The sequence below is a fragment of the Centruroides vittatus genome, unplaced genomic scaffold (assembly GCF_030686945.1).
Source record: "Centruroides vittatus isolate TY-2023 unplaced genomic scaffold, ASM3068694v2 contig_15, whole genome shotgun sequence".
Taxonomy (NCBI): domain Eukaryota; kingdom Metazoa; phylum Arthropoda; class Arachnida; order Scorpiones; family Buthidae; genus Centruroides; species Centruroides vittatus.
Genome location: NW_027120927.1, coordinates 1,310,301 through 1,326,721, shown reverse-complemented (window position 1 = coordinate 1,326,721; position 16,421 = coordinate 1,310,301). Strand labels below are relative to the sequence as shown.

The following is a 16,421-nucleotide window of genomic DNA, read 5'->3' as shown; positions in this document are numbered from 1 at the left end:
ATTTTTTGGGTGGTTCTTCGTGTTTGTCGAGTTCTTTTAGCTCCATTACATTTTTATCTGCAACTCGTTATTCCTCAATCTCAATCAGGTCTTGGTTTTTGAGTTCCTCAACATTATTTTTCAAAAGTTGATTTACATCTTCATTATCAACTTCCAGACTTAATTGTTGAGCAAATTGTACAATAACATTAACTATCTCTTCTATTTCCTCTTCTCTATTAAAGTTCATGTTGTTATTAAACCTTTTAAGAGTTTGTTCTATGTGCCATTCATACATTTTGTTGTTACATTGAACCATCCTTCTGATATATTCTTTATTGCATGAAAAATGTTATTATTTTTCCAAACTTCTCTCAATGTCTGATCTTTCTCAGTTCCAGCAATTGCTTGGGCAAAAGTAATTCTTAAATAATAGACTTTGAAGATAGCAATACACCCTTAATCCATCAGCTGTGGTATTAGGTGGTAAATAAACCACTCTTATGTTTGGATGGGACTCTCCTAAGTGTGGAAGGTGACCTGGAGCATTGTCAAGAAGTAATACAATTTTAAAAGCAATGTCTTTTTTATCACAATATTTCTTTACTTCTGCAAAGAAGCAGTCGTTAAAGCAGTTTTCAAAAAGGCATTGTTTCTTCCATGCCTTCTTATTGGCACAATAATGTAGTGGTAATGTGTCCTTACTGATTCCCTTGAAGGCTCTTGGATTTTGGGAATGATATATCATAAATGGCTTCAATTTATAACCAGCAACATTTCCATCCAACAAAAGGATAGCATGACCTGTAAATGCTTTAAAACCGGGCATGCATTTAGCTTCTTTTTGAATGTATGTTTGTTCGGGCATTTTTTACCAATATAACGCAGTTTCATCCACGTTAAAAATTTGTTCCTGCATATAATTCTCTTCTTCATGCATCGCTTCAAAATTTTCCTTGAGGATTTCGGCAGCTTTCTAATCTGCACTTGCTGCCTCTCCACAAATCTTCACATTATGGAAGTTTTCACATTTTTAAAACCTTTCAAACCAGCCAGAGCTTGCATTGAAATTTTCGTCATAATCGTCACCCTCCTTCTTCTTTAAATCTTCGAAAAGACTGCGCACTTTAGTTTGGATGGTCATGAGACTTAGCGTAACATTCTTTTGTAATAAATCTTTCATCCAAGTCTAAACATTTTTCCATTTCATGTATGTGACCATTTCGTTTTTTTTTTGTGATGATGATTGATTTTACTGATGCCAATCTTTACACTTCACAAATTCGTTTTTTGTTCTTTATTATGGTTGAATGTGACAATTTATGTTCATGTGACAAGTTTGACACTGTTTTGCCACACACATACAGATGAAAATAAAATTATTAAAACAGCAAGTCTATTGTCTTTCTTTTTCTTTCATTGGTCTTACCAGTCATTTTGGGACTAAAATATCACAAATCAATGTAAAATAAAGTAGAATTTCCAATTTACACTGCAAGTAAGCTACTTATAACCAAATAATTAGCCACCTTACACAAGCACAACAAAACTAAAGATGACGCGATCAATTGCAGAAGCGCACAATCAATTGCCAGAAGCGTGCAAGATATATATGTATATGATATAGATTTGATAAAAACTATTAAAAAAAATGATACATTTTAAAAATTTTTTAAAGAAATTTTTTTGTCATAAGTGCGAATGGTCATAAGTCGAGGTGGTCGCAACTTGAGTAGTTACTGTATATGTTTATGTAATAAAAATAAATTTATTGCTTTTTCTATGTTAAATAAATTTCTGTATATAAAATTTATTAATGTTCTGTTTAACCACATTAACAGTTTTGTAACTTTTTGATAAATATTTAATTTGAATATACAGTAGAGCATCGATTATCCGACTTAATTGGGACTGGGGTTGGTCGGATAACCAAAAAGTATGAAAAAATACATTATTAGTATAGTGTATTAGGCCTGGTTTAAATACTAGCCTCCCTTTCATGGTCGAGCCAGTGCTGCCAGCTAAAACATGCAAAAATTTAACAAAAATAATATTAAAGTAGCAAGACATAACCAAATATTGTAGCGCCACATCACTACGGACATTTGAATTTGCCGACTAGAATGCGGTCGGTTAATCAGGGGTCAGATAATCGATGCTGTACTGTATATATTTATTTAATGAGTTAATGTAGTTGTGATAGCAAATAATATTTATTTCGTAGGATTTGCAACACCAATTCACCTCATTAAAAATTGAAAATGGTTACCTCAGAGAACAGAATGCAAATTTACATCATGATATTAATGGTTTATTACATATTATTCAACAAGCCAGATCTACAGGGAATTGGGAGGTAAAATTGCTATTTGCATATAATATAAACTTCAGTTTTATATATGTTTTGCAATATGTAGTTATCAAATAGTAACTGTTTAATTTAGATTAAATGTATATATTATAATTTTCATGCAAGTTAACTGTTAAGTTTAGGTTTAAGAATCAGTGTTTAGTGTACCATAAAGTTTTAAACAGGATGCTGTTGAGAACAAAATAAATTAAAATGCACTAAACTGTAAACATTTTTATATTTATTATATATTTGTCAACATGGACATTAATCATTAACAGGACAATTATACTGGTGTTAAGCGTTTACACAAGAATGAGGAAATATTTTCAGAGAAAACAGATTCTCTTTATTAAGCTACCTGCTACAGGTAACTTAATAATAAAATATTTCCTCATTCTTGTGTAAATGCTTAACACCAGTATAATTGTCCTGTTAATGATTAATGTCCATGTTGACAAATGTATAATAAATTGAATAATGACAGTAAGGCAATAATAATTAATTTTTATATCTATTAAAATTCTTTAAGTGATTCTTGCTTGAAAAAAACTTTTAATTAATTTTTTTTTTACATCAAAGGCTAAGTTGCATGATGTTAAAAGATACATCAAACAAGAAAAGCCTTTCTATTTTATCTTTTAAAATTTCACTTCTTAATTTTTTAATTAAAAATTTTTACATTTTACAAACTCTCTATCTTAATTATCTGTTTTGTACATAGTCAATCAACATAATTAATTTAAGATAATATTTTGTTTAATTAACATATACTCGGGTGATATTCAGCGGGTTCGCACAGGTTCGGCCGAACCTGTTGTTAAAATTTTCAGTTTTCCAAACCTTGTTAAACACATGGAACATTTCTCAGTGGTTTTGTTTTTTTTTTTTTTAAATATATTAAAATATACGTCCAGAAATTTATTTATGGGCCTCACTCATAGGTATAGCCCATGTGAGGTTCACCGAGGGTAGGAGATGGAGGACGATTCCTATCTTCTCTACCTCTTAACGGCACAAGACCTTGAGGTCCGACCTCGGTTGTCGAAAGGATGATTAAGGCTCGAGCGGTCAATGATTAGTTACGGATTTGGGATCGCAAGATCCCGTTTACGTCAGGAACTGACACCAATCTATCAAACTTCTCGCGGATAGATACGCGTTTTTTGGAAGCATAAGATGCCGATGATGAGGGTAATGGAGGAAGAAACGCACACTCTTCTAATATTAAACAAAATACCCGTTTATTTTGTGATTAATAGGGAATACATCAATTAACGTATTGGGAAGTATTTATATCATCGAATCGAATTATTAAACCGCGTCTCGAGTGAACGGAGAGAGAGAGTTTACAAAACATCGCGAGCAGGATAAATACCTTAGTGATCCGGAGATTTGTGATCCTGAGATTTGCACAAAGTCCGAGGAACGAGAGTTTGCTTGAAAATAAGAGTCAATGGACTGTAGATAGATGAAATGGACGGCTTCAACAGCAGGAGATGATAATCCACGACACACGCTTATCAGTTGTCGAAACTCTGTCTCTCTCTCCCTCTCTGCGTCATCTTCGTTCGTTTTTCCTTTTATTTCAGGATCTTGGGTTCGAGATTTTGTGAAGTACGTCAAGGGTGGAAGTCCCTTTTGACCAATGGTGAATTACATGATATAATTATTTTTCAACAGTTAACTCATCTTCTACAAGGAAGTATTACCGTGGGAACGATAGTTTATGATTAATTTTTACGAGAAAATTTGTCTGTGTTTTTCCGTTTTTTTGTTTCTGTGTTTGATTTAACCCTAACTGTCGAAAATCGGTTGGCAAATAAAATAAAAATTTTAATCGAATCTCGTTATTCTTATATTCGAACCTTCACACCCAGAAACAAGAAGAGGAAAAAAGGAGGAAAGGTTGAAGAGTTAAGGTGAAGGTGAAGGGAAAGGGGGATAGGAAAGAATGAAAGATAGTTGCTGTCCGTGGAGTTCCATGGCGTTTACATCGTATTTACAGTACTAGGTATTACTACATAACAATAGAACGAGGAACATAAAAATTTTTGAAATACATATTTAAGCGCGTGGAGTGAACAAGGCGTGGCTATTTACATATGTACAATGTAAGGCTATTAACGTAGTTAATACCAAACTTTTGTGAGCGCAACGTATATCGACTGACTATATTGTTATTACCACTAAGTAGGAGAATTCAGTTTAGGATGTTGATACTTTTTGCGAACTCTTTAAAGGCTGCATATATTTTCTTGTTATTAATAAACTTCTTCAGTTCGCATGGCCAAATTTCATTTTCATCATTGACCTTTTTTCTCAGAATTTTTCTTTGGTTCTTAAAGTTTGGACAGAGATATATGATATGTTGTGGCATGTCTGCTTCTTGCAGAGGGCATTGGCACATACCATCTGTCTTTTTAATAAACCTCCTGAGGTAATTCCGAAAGTTCCCATGTTCCATATTAAAATATACATATTATACTCTGTAATACTACTAAACTAGATCCTTATACCCCGTTCGCACCAAGCATTTCAATCTAGATTGTGAGCAAGGTCGGGGACTATGTCTTGGTGCGATCTCTCTCAACCGAAACGAGGTTTAATCGTGATCGATTCAAGAGAGTTCTCGAAACTAGATCCAGTCATAAGAGAGATCCCACAATCTCACGCGCGCGAGATAATACAAGATGGCTGTGGAACACGTGTCGGGCTATGGACAGCGAAATAAAAAGGATATTGTATTACGAGAGATGATGACATCTTCTACTATGAGTAGTGGGGTGAAAAATTTCTCTGCCTAAAAAAAAAGAAAGAAAAAAAAAGGTCAACAGCACTAATATACTATTGTTACCTGGTCTTCGCCCAGGGCTCGTTACGTTCCAAATAGCCACTGATTATTAGATATATCGCAAGAAAAGGTATTGTATTTATTTCTAGCCAAAACTTCCATTTCGTTTGTCGGTGATTGTCAGGAAAAATTTTCTGCTAGCGAACCCTTTGTTAGCTATTTCAAATATCACCACTGCATATACTCATTATTAAATATAGTTAAAAATATTTAATTGTAACAAAAACAAATATAATCCACATGGTAACGTGAAAGAAATTTAATGCAGTCTATATTGTGGATGCGTTAGTGGTGTGATTCCACATGCCTACTAGTTTTATAATAAATGAAGTTCAGTACTTTGAAGGGAAGACAAGAAATAGACAATAATGGGAGGAGAGCATAACTGAAATTTTTGTGTGCAATTCTGAATTGTTAAGCATAGTATGCACATTATCGGGAACCCTGATCATTATTTAAATCAGTCAATTATACATGAGTAAAATTTAATGTTTTGTGGATGTAATTGTCATACAGAATTAAATACTTTTATTAAAAAATAAAATTTCTTCAAATATTTTGTCAGAAATGTATTTTATTTAGTATATTTATAATATGCAAATACAGTAGAAATGATTGTTTTTTTTACAATATATTCAATGTTTAATAAGAAACTGGTTGACAGAATAATTATGCACCAATGAGGAGGAATTTGAATTGAATAATACTTTATTACTGCAATTATAATTGCAGTTTACAATATTATAGCAAAGGGACAGTTTCCTATGAAATAATGTACAATTTAAAATAGTTACTATTTTCTTGTACTTGGATACATGTGATGATATAGCTGGCATGGGACATACAGGCAACTTATACTGTTCTGTGACTGTTGTTGCAATATCTGTATCTTTCATATTCTTATAAGGGAAGGCTCAGAAATGTATTTCAAGGATTTGGATCAGACTTCTTGTAGTTATTCAATGGCACTAAAAAGTTTCTCCTATAAAGCCATAGATTGCATTTTTGCATTTTACTTGAGAAAATCAACATGACAACATCATGACGACAGATTGCTTTCACATCTGTGAAACGAATACGTGAAAAAAATTAATTTTCATGTATGTATATTATGTCAAAAAATTAGTTTGATAGCTGGCAAGTGGTAATAGTTGCTGTAGGAGATAGAGTGCTTGCACACAGACTCTATATTGCATGCTGGAACTTGTTAATTTTGTTATTTTTATTTCTTGCTATAAACTATGATAATTTTTGGACTAATGCTATTTTTAGCTCAATAATACTTAATGTGTGTGTGTGTGTGAATTCCTTATAACTCCTGCAATTTTTGTTCAATCTAGATGAAATTTTGGTTATATTTGTCTTATGTTCTGACAAAGTGTAGGCTACTTATTTTGTGGAAATATTAGCTATAGAATAAACATTTTATCAATTTCAGAATTTGGTTGTTGCACTTACATTGCAGTGATGTCGGTGACCTCATTTAGTTCATGCTCGATGATAGAATTTCCTTAAATTGCATTTTAAAATTAATTTAAACTTAAATCACAAACTTGGACATATCTATCATTAGGACTTATTACACTGGATAACTGGTTCTGCAAATTAAGTAAACAAAATCAGAAAAACAGTCTTTACTTATCACCTGAATTAATAAATTAAGGACACAAAGGTATTTAAATTTGCATTTTAAAATATTTTGGCAAATGGCATATTTTAAACTTATTTTGTTTAAAGTTTAAATTTTAAGTTTAACAAAGATAGCTTATAGTGACCACATGATGTTCTATTATCCAATCAGAAGTAATGATCTAATGAGCCTGTTATTTAAAATGTATTATTGCACATTAGCTATGCTTCAATGGATAGTATAGGCTACTTAATTTTTAGAAATATGAGTTACTCCTTTTGAATTTCTTCAAATCTACTCTTAATTCTTCATTCTCTACTTTCTTATAGAAAGTAGTCTATCATGCTTGGCTGGGGAATTTCTAGTTATTATATATTTATGTGAGTATTAATAATTATGTAAATACATATAATAATTTGCAAATATTATTCATTCACTACCTTCCTAATTATACTTCTTGTTTGTAAGTACAATATTCAGATAAAAATAATATCAAAAATCATTGTAGTTTATAGTGAGAAATAAAATATAACCACACCCACTGGAAGTTTTTAATTTGAACACACAAGTATAGAATTTCTGGGCACACTACCACTTATGGAATACTTACTCCTACCGCAATATTTACCACTTGCTGACTATCAAACTTATGAAGTATTTCAAGTCTTGGTTGAAATAAAAACATGCCAATTTTTCAAACTATCAGTTTTTGGATGTTGCATACATATATAAAAATTATTTTGTTTTTCAATATCTTTCAATTTTCTAGGTCTGAAAGAGATCCATCATCAAGATCCACCTAAAATCACAATTTTCTCAAAATGCAGTCTGTGCTTTTTTTGTGCCCTAGAATAGCCATACAAAGGCAGATCCAAATCCTTGAAATAAGTTTGAGCCTCCTCCTTGTTAGATGGCTGAAGCTGGTGTCTCATCTGGTCCCACAAATGCTTGATGGGAGATAAATCTGGAGACCATGCAGGTCACTGTGTCAGTAACATTCTGGAAAACCCTAGCTGTATGCTCCGAGCATTATCTTGCTTGAAAATGGCTGTTTGTAGGCATGTCACAAAAGACAAAATATGAGTGTGTGAGATTTCCTAAATATATTGCATCGTGTTGTTAATGTTCCTCATACTAAAGTAGGGGTGGCTCACTGTCATACAAGATGACTCAGCAGACTAGTATACTAGCAGTGAGGCAGTATGCCACTCAACAGTAAAAGCAGAACTGAAGCACTTACTATTGGTCTTCCACATTAATACAGTGGTTGGTTGTTCTTGAACACAACTGGAATTTGTTGATAAAGACAATATATTGCTGGTCCATGCTTCTGTCACAGTACCATTGCAAATGAAACCAAAAACATTGGACTGGTAATGGCAATATTTTAAAATGATTGCCATGCATGCAAGTTAATTGTATGGGAAGAGATAGGATTCTGTAGTGATGTTTCCACCTGTCTCTAGATGGGGTCAAGCACATTGCAGTTGCTTGTGCTTGTGTCATGATCTCTATTGATGGTATGGGTGCATGCACACATGTGCACACTTTTATATATTTATTATCTGCAACAACACCTCAGAGTCAGTCAGAATGATAGATGGTGGGTAATGTGGCAAAACAGCCATTCCTGCTTCCTTCAGCTTGATGATATAGTTTTTCAAATTTCATCAGCTGTGCACAATATCTTTACATCATAAAGATTTGTCTTGAGTTTGAAGACTTCTAAGTAAGAGATACATTGAAAATTGTGAACATGGCAAGCCTCTGCAAGCTTTTTCATGGGATACTGGAGTAGCAATTTTAAGACAGTGTTGGCATAATCTGGCATACAGTAGGATCACAACTGTAATAACTTACATATCTTTCTAAGACATAACTGTGTGCCAAGGTTTCAGTAATTGGACAATTTTCTTTGGGTGCTAACTTTATCATTCAGTGTTAATGAGTTATGATACAATAAATTTTTTAATAAAGATTTTTGTAGTTAAGTATCAAGTTTAAAGAAATTGTAAAATACAGTAGAGCATCGATTATCCGACTTAATTGGAGACTGGGGTTAGTCGGATAACTGAAAAGTCGGATAATCGAAAAGTATGAAAAAATACATTATTAGTATAGTGTGTTAGGCCTGGTTTAAATACTAGCCTCCCTTTCATGGTGGAGCCAGTGCTGCCAGCTAAAACATGCAAAAATTTAACAAAAATAATATTAAAGTAGCCAAGATATAACCAAATATTGTAGCGCCACATCACTAGCGGACATTTGAATTTGCTGACTAGAACGCGGTCGGTTAATTGGGGGTCGGATAATCGATGCTCTACTGTATGTAAATTTTGACTTGTTATTTTGAACTTAAAATTGTTTTAAATAATGTCTATTTGCTATTGCAGTTGGATAGCATGACTTTTTGTGAAGTTACTCCAGAACAAGTATTTGGTCCTATTTATTCAGTATCTGAAAGGTAAGTATTTTTATTGTTATCTGAAATTTAAGATAAAATTAAAATTGATTGATATTTAAGATTACTTCACTTTTAAGGCAAACAATGAGTGAAACTGAAATTTAAAAAAGTTTAAATAATTGATTTTGTTAAGTATATACAATAATGCATATATTTCTGCATAAACAATAATTTATCTCTTAATGCATCATCATAATGTTATCTCAAAAGCAGTTTAAACATTAAAAAACGTCGAATTTAAATGCTCCTTACCAGCAAACGTCATTTGAATCAATTTAACAATTGGGTAGAGTAACCAGAAATATTTATTATTGAAGCATACTATATTGTATGGTCTGTTCGCAATGACTTCTGATCGTTTTAGCCTGCAAATGTAAAGATCAGTTTACACTGTCATACAAACCACTCTTCTATAACCGCACTTTGTAAAAACAACTAAACCTCGAACACAACCTTTTAATATGCAGCCGTTTTATTATCTATTCAAATTCTTTCAATCATTTTTAATGACTTTCTTCAAAAACAAAAATCAAATGCTTCTGATTTGTATACAACAAAATTTGTTTTGGAACATTTTTAAATCATATTAAAAGGTTGTGTTTGAGGTTTAGTTACACAAACCACTATGAACAAACAAAAAGAACATTAACTGTAACAAAACATTGTCTGCAATGGACTATGTGACATAAGTTAAGTTAGGATATGCTTGGTTAAAAAAGTTTTGAACACTAGTTATGAAAAATTGATCAGTCAAGAAAACCAAAGTTTGGCAAAAGTTGAGATATTCTCAACTCCTAACAAACTGATCGAACACTTGCTGAAAGGGGACAAACTAGCAATTTGTATCCACTTTGTAGCAGTTCATACACCAATGTGAACCTAGGTTAAGATGTCATTGATTTTAAGATGCATCTCAATTTTGGACAAATAAAAATGCATAAAAATATTGAATTTTGGAATTGACACTGCTGTAATGGTAAATAACACATGGTAATTAAAACACTGTAAAAAACACGGTACTTTTAAGAAAATAGTTAATTTTATTATATGTTTTAATTTCAGATCTTCTCTGGAATCATTAAATTTAAATCAAAGCATTGCAGATGATAACAGAAATTGTATTCCTTCAGAGGTAATAATTTTATTACTATTTATAAATATTAAGTTACTGTAATGAATTTATTTATATGATTTGATTCCTTATTTCAATGAAAAAGTTTCAAAACATACCTAGTCTTTCATTAAGAATTCCAATTTTAATAGTAAAAAATGTATAGAAGAGACTAAAATGTCTTCTCATTTCATCATGCTCAATCACCAGGAACAAACAGTCTACCATTATAGACTTGACATTTTATTAGAGATTGTGCCTCTGTAAAGATATGCAAAAGATATTTAAAAATACATTTTAGTTTCTTCTACAAATATTTTTACTGTGTAAATATCATCATCCATTTTTAAGTGAAACTATCAAATTTTAGTGTTCTATGTTTGAATTCTAAATTAGGATGATTAGTGAATAGGATGATTACAGGAAAACAAATAACAGTTTAAATTTTGAACAATGTTCTATTTCTAAACAAAAATATTCTATCTTTTATTATTCATTATATTAACAATACTAAAATGATATTTAACAACTCTCAAATTTCAAATCTCTCTCTTGTCATTTCTGTTTCCTTGTTTGTGTTTACTTCGCTGTTTTCTCTGTGCTCCTCTCAATTTTCTAAAGTATAGCTCTATTGAATAAATATTATTTGTTGAAATATATAAATGTTTCTTGAATCAAAAACAATGATATTCTATGAAATCCTATTTCTTTACCACAGTCAACTAAATTTTTCATTCAATCAACATTTATATTTTTAATTTTACTTTTCTTTTTCTTATCTAGATTCAAATAGATAATTCTCCCTATCATACTGCTGATAGTCCAGTAATTACACATAAGAAAAATTTTCAAAACAACAATCAACAGTCGGAAGAAACAGTGCAAAACAAGATAGAAAGGTCTCCAATTCAGAAAAGCATTCAGACGGATTTGCATTTTAATCCAAGAGCAAATACAGACAAATGGAAAATGAAGGAATCGTTTAGCTCTTTGAAAGAATCGTTAAGCTCTTTGAAAGAATCGTTAGACGATATTAGAAAAATAAAAAGAACAAAGAGCGAATCATTCCTGGCCTGTCTGAGAATGAAGCCGAGAGAGCGTCACTGGTCTAATTATGCAACTATTTTTACAAGAAGTCTTCCTATCGATGTCGATTGTAAAAATTTGTCTTTGGTCATTTGTGATAAGTCTTGTTTTGTGTCCAATGAAAAAAATATAATTGTGCAAAACAATAATAATTTTACAGAAAGAAACAGAAGAAAGGAAAATGTAAGTGTATATTCTAACCTGTGATCATATGCAGGTTTTTTTAATAGAATAAAATACATAAAACAGCAATTTTCAGTTGATTTTTCACACACAATTAATACAGGAATCTGGAATTTTGGATTAATTCTATCAAAAAATGAATTAATTTGTTAAACAATATTGTACCAGTACATTAAATAAGCTTTGTTATGTAGAAATTGTATTAAAAATCATTTATTTGCAATTCTTTTTTTTTCTTATTACATAGGAAATCTGTTCTATCATCAATCATAATTGTGAAAAAGTGAAGAATGTGCCAGTCTGTCATAATCACTTATGTGAAATCAATAGAAGTTCCTGTGATGAGAAATTATTAGATGAAGTATTGTTAGGAATAAAAAAAAACACTGTTATGATACAAACAGAAGACCATTGTGGAATTCATCAATCTGTACAGACTCCGTGGGAAAATTCTCGATGCTCTTCCACTATTTCCACCCAAACTGAAGTCTGCGAGGTATAATAATTTTACTTATTGAACTAATTTATTTGTTTTAAAATCTAAACTTTTATACTCCTGCTATAATAATAATAGAATGTTATAGAATAATGGATTATGACATTTTCTAGTTAAAGCTATTGGAAGAAAAATTAGAAGATATGTATAAAAATGAAAAAATACTACAAAATCAGAAACGTCATTTAATGGTGCAAGTAGGTTTAAGAATTTTATGTAAAAATATGAATAAGTTCTAAAAAATTAATTATCATAACTGTTTAAAATTTTAATTATTAGTTAGATGAACAAGGTGAAGAATTATTGAAAACTCGAGATGACTTGCAGAATACTAGGAAAAAATTGAAAATTTATGAAAAAGAAGTAACTTTTTTTGTTCTTATTAACTAACTAGCAATTAATTTCTATTGTAGCAGTTTTAGAAAGTTATAGCAGAAACCTAATTTAATTAAATCATCATCACTGTCAGAATTTATAGGGTTGCCAGGTTTTTTCAGGAAAAAAAGAAAGATTTTCTACCACAGATCAAATATTTTATTACATTGTATAGAACATTGTTTACATTAACTTATATGCTATTTACTCCTCCTAATATTTTTGTTATGATTTAGCTGCTCTTAATAATTTTTCATCTGTTTTGTAAATTGCTTAAAATTGAAAGGGAAATTGCATACAATTTATAGTTCCAGTTTGATCAGCTCTGGATGTCTCCTGTTTCTAACATCTGTCCACTTATTCTTCATTACTGAAAAAAAGTCTTCTACAAAGGTATTAGAGCCTGGAATACTTAGTTAAAACCCTATGACTTTATTTATGTTTGGAACACTTTCCTTAGAAACTTTAGAAAAAAAAATACAGCCAGTTATCAAAATCACTGCCTTGATAATTAACACTAATAAAACACCTCTAGACTCACAAAATTCCTCATACAACTGATCAAGCTTAACAAATTCCTGCAATTTTAATATACAGTGTGTGGCAGAAAGGAAGGACGTTTTTGAAATAGCTAGAACTCACCACCAGGTGGAGTGACATGTGTGGCAGTTAGTGTGAAAGTAGTGAGGTTTAGCATTGTCTTTTCAGTTGAAGGCATGGAGCCATGGATGATAGAACACCGTATGTTAGCGTACGACTGAGGAAACAGTCGTATGCAAAGGGGATTGCTCAGTCATACACATCTGATAGGAATACGTTTCCTCATCCTTGCATACGATGGAAATGTATTCCCATCAGAGGTGTGTGATTTCAACAGGATGGGACGATGGTCTCGCAGCTAGAGCATTAATTGATGTTATTTGTCATCTCTTCCCCGGTTGCCTCATTTCCAGGTTCGGTGACATTCATTGGTTTCCTCTTTCACCTGACCTAGCCATGTGTGATTATTTCTTGTGCCTCAAGGCACGTGTATATGACCATAAGTGATTTTACATGGTTGTGTGGGTTTGTACCTCATCAACCCGCTTGCCTCCCCTTAGCAGATCGCACATGTATCACTTTGCCTAATTCCACCAATCTAAATTCAAAAATGTATCAGATCAATCACTATCATTTTCAGAATCTATGAACTATAATTAACTGAATAAATGTTAACCACTCAAAACCTGTGCAGCAGTTTACCCTAAAAACTTGTGTGATGCATTGAAGTTAATTTTGTAGCTTAAAGTGCATTTAACTTTGATTTAAATCTTATGCAACCAGTCCTAAGTGAATAAATGTTCTTAGATATTTTTCTTTGATATGTGATATTCATAATATTTTAGACTTACCTATAAAATATTCTTGATACAATTTGAATGCCCATTGTTTAAATTATTAAAGTAAAAAATACTTGAAGAAATGTGTTGGAATTCTGATGAAATTTTTTGTCATATATAAGACTCTCAGTAAATCACTTTAAAAGAATTTTTTCAGAAGATGGTCAGCTGACTATATTCTAATGTGTTAGTTTACTGCCACAGGAGATTGAATTTAAAACTGATTTCTAACAACACATGGGAAATAGTGTCCTTCCTTATGATAACAATAGAATACTATCCCATAATTTATTTAATGTAACACAGGGCAGCACATCATTTCCCACATCATTGGGATTACTCAAAACCAGCTGTGAATTATATCTGCCTGTGATACGGATAATTGTAATCCATCAAGTAGCTTTAATGTCAGTTATCTCACATTAACTAATCAATCAAATTAATCAAATCTTTGCAATATTATGAAATTATTAAATATTAATATGTATATATTATATATTATTAAAGATTGCAGAATAATAAATAAATAATAAGAAAAACAAACAAATAAATGAAAATCAACAACTTTAGTGCCTTTGACCGGTGTGCTTCTCTCTTCTTTCTCTGTAAAACGCAAACGTTTTCGAACCTCGTTGGTTCTTCGTCAGGCGTAACGGAATTCTGTTCGACAAAATTTTAGAAAAAATTTGCATTCTGGAACGCTGTCGCGTGTAGCCGATGTCGTCATATTAGACTTGCGCGATGTGAGTATAGCGCTACGTCAGGGATCTGTTGAGAAAGGCTTCCCAAGCCGATGATAAGATGATCTCCTTTTTAAAATTAAAAAAACAAACAAAATTGAAGAGGAATTTTTTCATTTACATTCTATTTTCTCCTATTCAGTAGTTCACAAATATATGCATTACTGATTTGTGCATAATTAAGTTTTTTATCCTCTTAATGTTTTAAATAGGTAAAGATATGAACAATTTAGTTGCTGAATGCTTATTGATGATTGTTTTCTAAGAATCATCAATAAATCTATAAAAATCTATGTTCTTGCACTGTTTTTAATAATTTCATTAAATATTTTTTAAATAATTTATCTCGGTATCATGAATAATATATTTTCACAATAACAGATTTAATCAAATTTTACTACTTTGACAGATAGAACAGCTGAACATCACTATACAAACATTACAGTCTGCTATAGTCCAATCAAGAAGGTCTCTTGATGAAGCTAGAAAAATGAACGAGAATGCCAATCATTCAAATCACAATTCTTTTGGGCGTAAGTCAATCGGTAGTTTAATAATGGACGTGTGATTATTTGGATTTGGTAGTTTAATAATGGACGTTGGAATTTAGATTCTAGTAGCAATACAGACCAAAGCAATACTTTAATATAAGTTTCTATATTGCCAGGAGAAAGGTAAATACGGAAAATTGAGTTTTAAAGTACAAAAATTCTGTACAGTTTTAAAGTTACTTTGTGCAGTGTTGAAAACAGCTTGAAAGTAGAACAGTAATTATTTAAATTAACTCATTATTCAAATTCCACAATGTGTAACCGGCAATATATGCATTCTACTATGTTTACTCTGTTCTTAAGGCATAAAATTATTTTAGCATGCTATAAGTGTGCACTAATGTTGTTGCCACAACAGGTAAAACTAATTTGCTCAGTTTTTGTAATTTTTTTATATCTATAAGAATTATTTATTATATTTAAGATTGAGTTTGTAATTGTGTTGCCACAAAACATAATTTATATTAGGTTAAACCATTGTAATCTGTTCCCTATTCATTGTTATAATCTCAGGGATTATCATATCAGCTTTTTAAAGGCATTCTCTTACGATTACCAGTTACAATTGCCGAGGAAACACCGTAACGAGTTAAAGCTCTTTAATTTCAGATCGTGATTGATTTTGTCTTGAGAAATGAATTAATATATAAATCTATGCATGTATATATATAAATATATAAAAACTGTAATTGATTATATAATAATGTATATGGATAAGGGAAGTTTGTACATAAATGATGTATTACATAAATTTTATACACGTCAAACTGTACGAGGAATGCGGAATGTGTTTTGTATATTTGATATAGTTTGTTTTTTTCTGTTAAAATGAATTACAAGCAGTCTGATCAGTCAAAATAATGTTTCTATAGCTGCTTAAATGCAAATTTGCAACTACAACTCAATTTTCACAGAACGAATGTTACAGTGGCATTGTTTCCAGAAAATTTTCTCAGTTTATTATGCAAAAGTTTTATTAAATTGCCAAAATTTATAATTTATATTTAAAATTATAAAATTTAAAATTTATAATTTAAATTGCCAAAATTTATTCTTTTTTATAGTTTTTTTTTACTTTAAATTTATTTGTATATTACTCACAACTTGAAGTTTCAAATATATATTTGATGATTTTAAGCCATGTTAGGCCAAATTTTATTACTGTAAAGTTGTAATTTGGTTGAACTTGAGACATTTTGTATTTTCTTTTGGGCTCATTTTTA

The 16,421-nt window shown here is 31.0% G+C and overlaps 1 protein-coding gene across 2 annotated transcripts in view; it reads left to right on the top strand.

Moving 5' to 3' along the window:
- The window catches only part of LOC136968557 (putative leucine-rich repeat-containing protein DDB_G0290503), a 52,228-nt gene extending 36,086 nt beyond the window's left edge, over positions 1–16,142 (top strand). Inside the window, exons 4-11 of one of the 2 annotated variants that reach the window (XM_067262546.1) lie at positions 2,204–2,335; positions 9,207–9,277; positions 10,340–10,409; positions 11,172–11,657; positions 11,905–12,153; positions 12,267–12,350; positions 12,433–12,516; positions 15,057–16,142. In XM_067262546.1, coding sequence (XP_067118647.1) covers positions 2,204–2,335; positions 9,207–9,277; positions 10,340–10,409; positions 11,172–11,657; positions 11,905–12,153; positions 12,267–12,350; positions 12,433–12,516; positions 15,057–15,215 — 1,335 coding nt within the window. In that variant the 3' untranslated portion in view covers positions 15,216–16,142. The remainder of the gene's footprint in view (positions 1–2,203; positions 2,336–9,206; positions 9,278–10,339; positions 10,410–11,171; positions 11,658–11,904; positions 12,154–12,266; positions 12,351–12,432; positions 12,517–15,056) is intronic. The other variant, XM_067262548.1, reaches the window with a different exon arrangement.
- Positions 16,143–16,421: the final 279 nt, after the last annotated feature.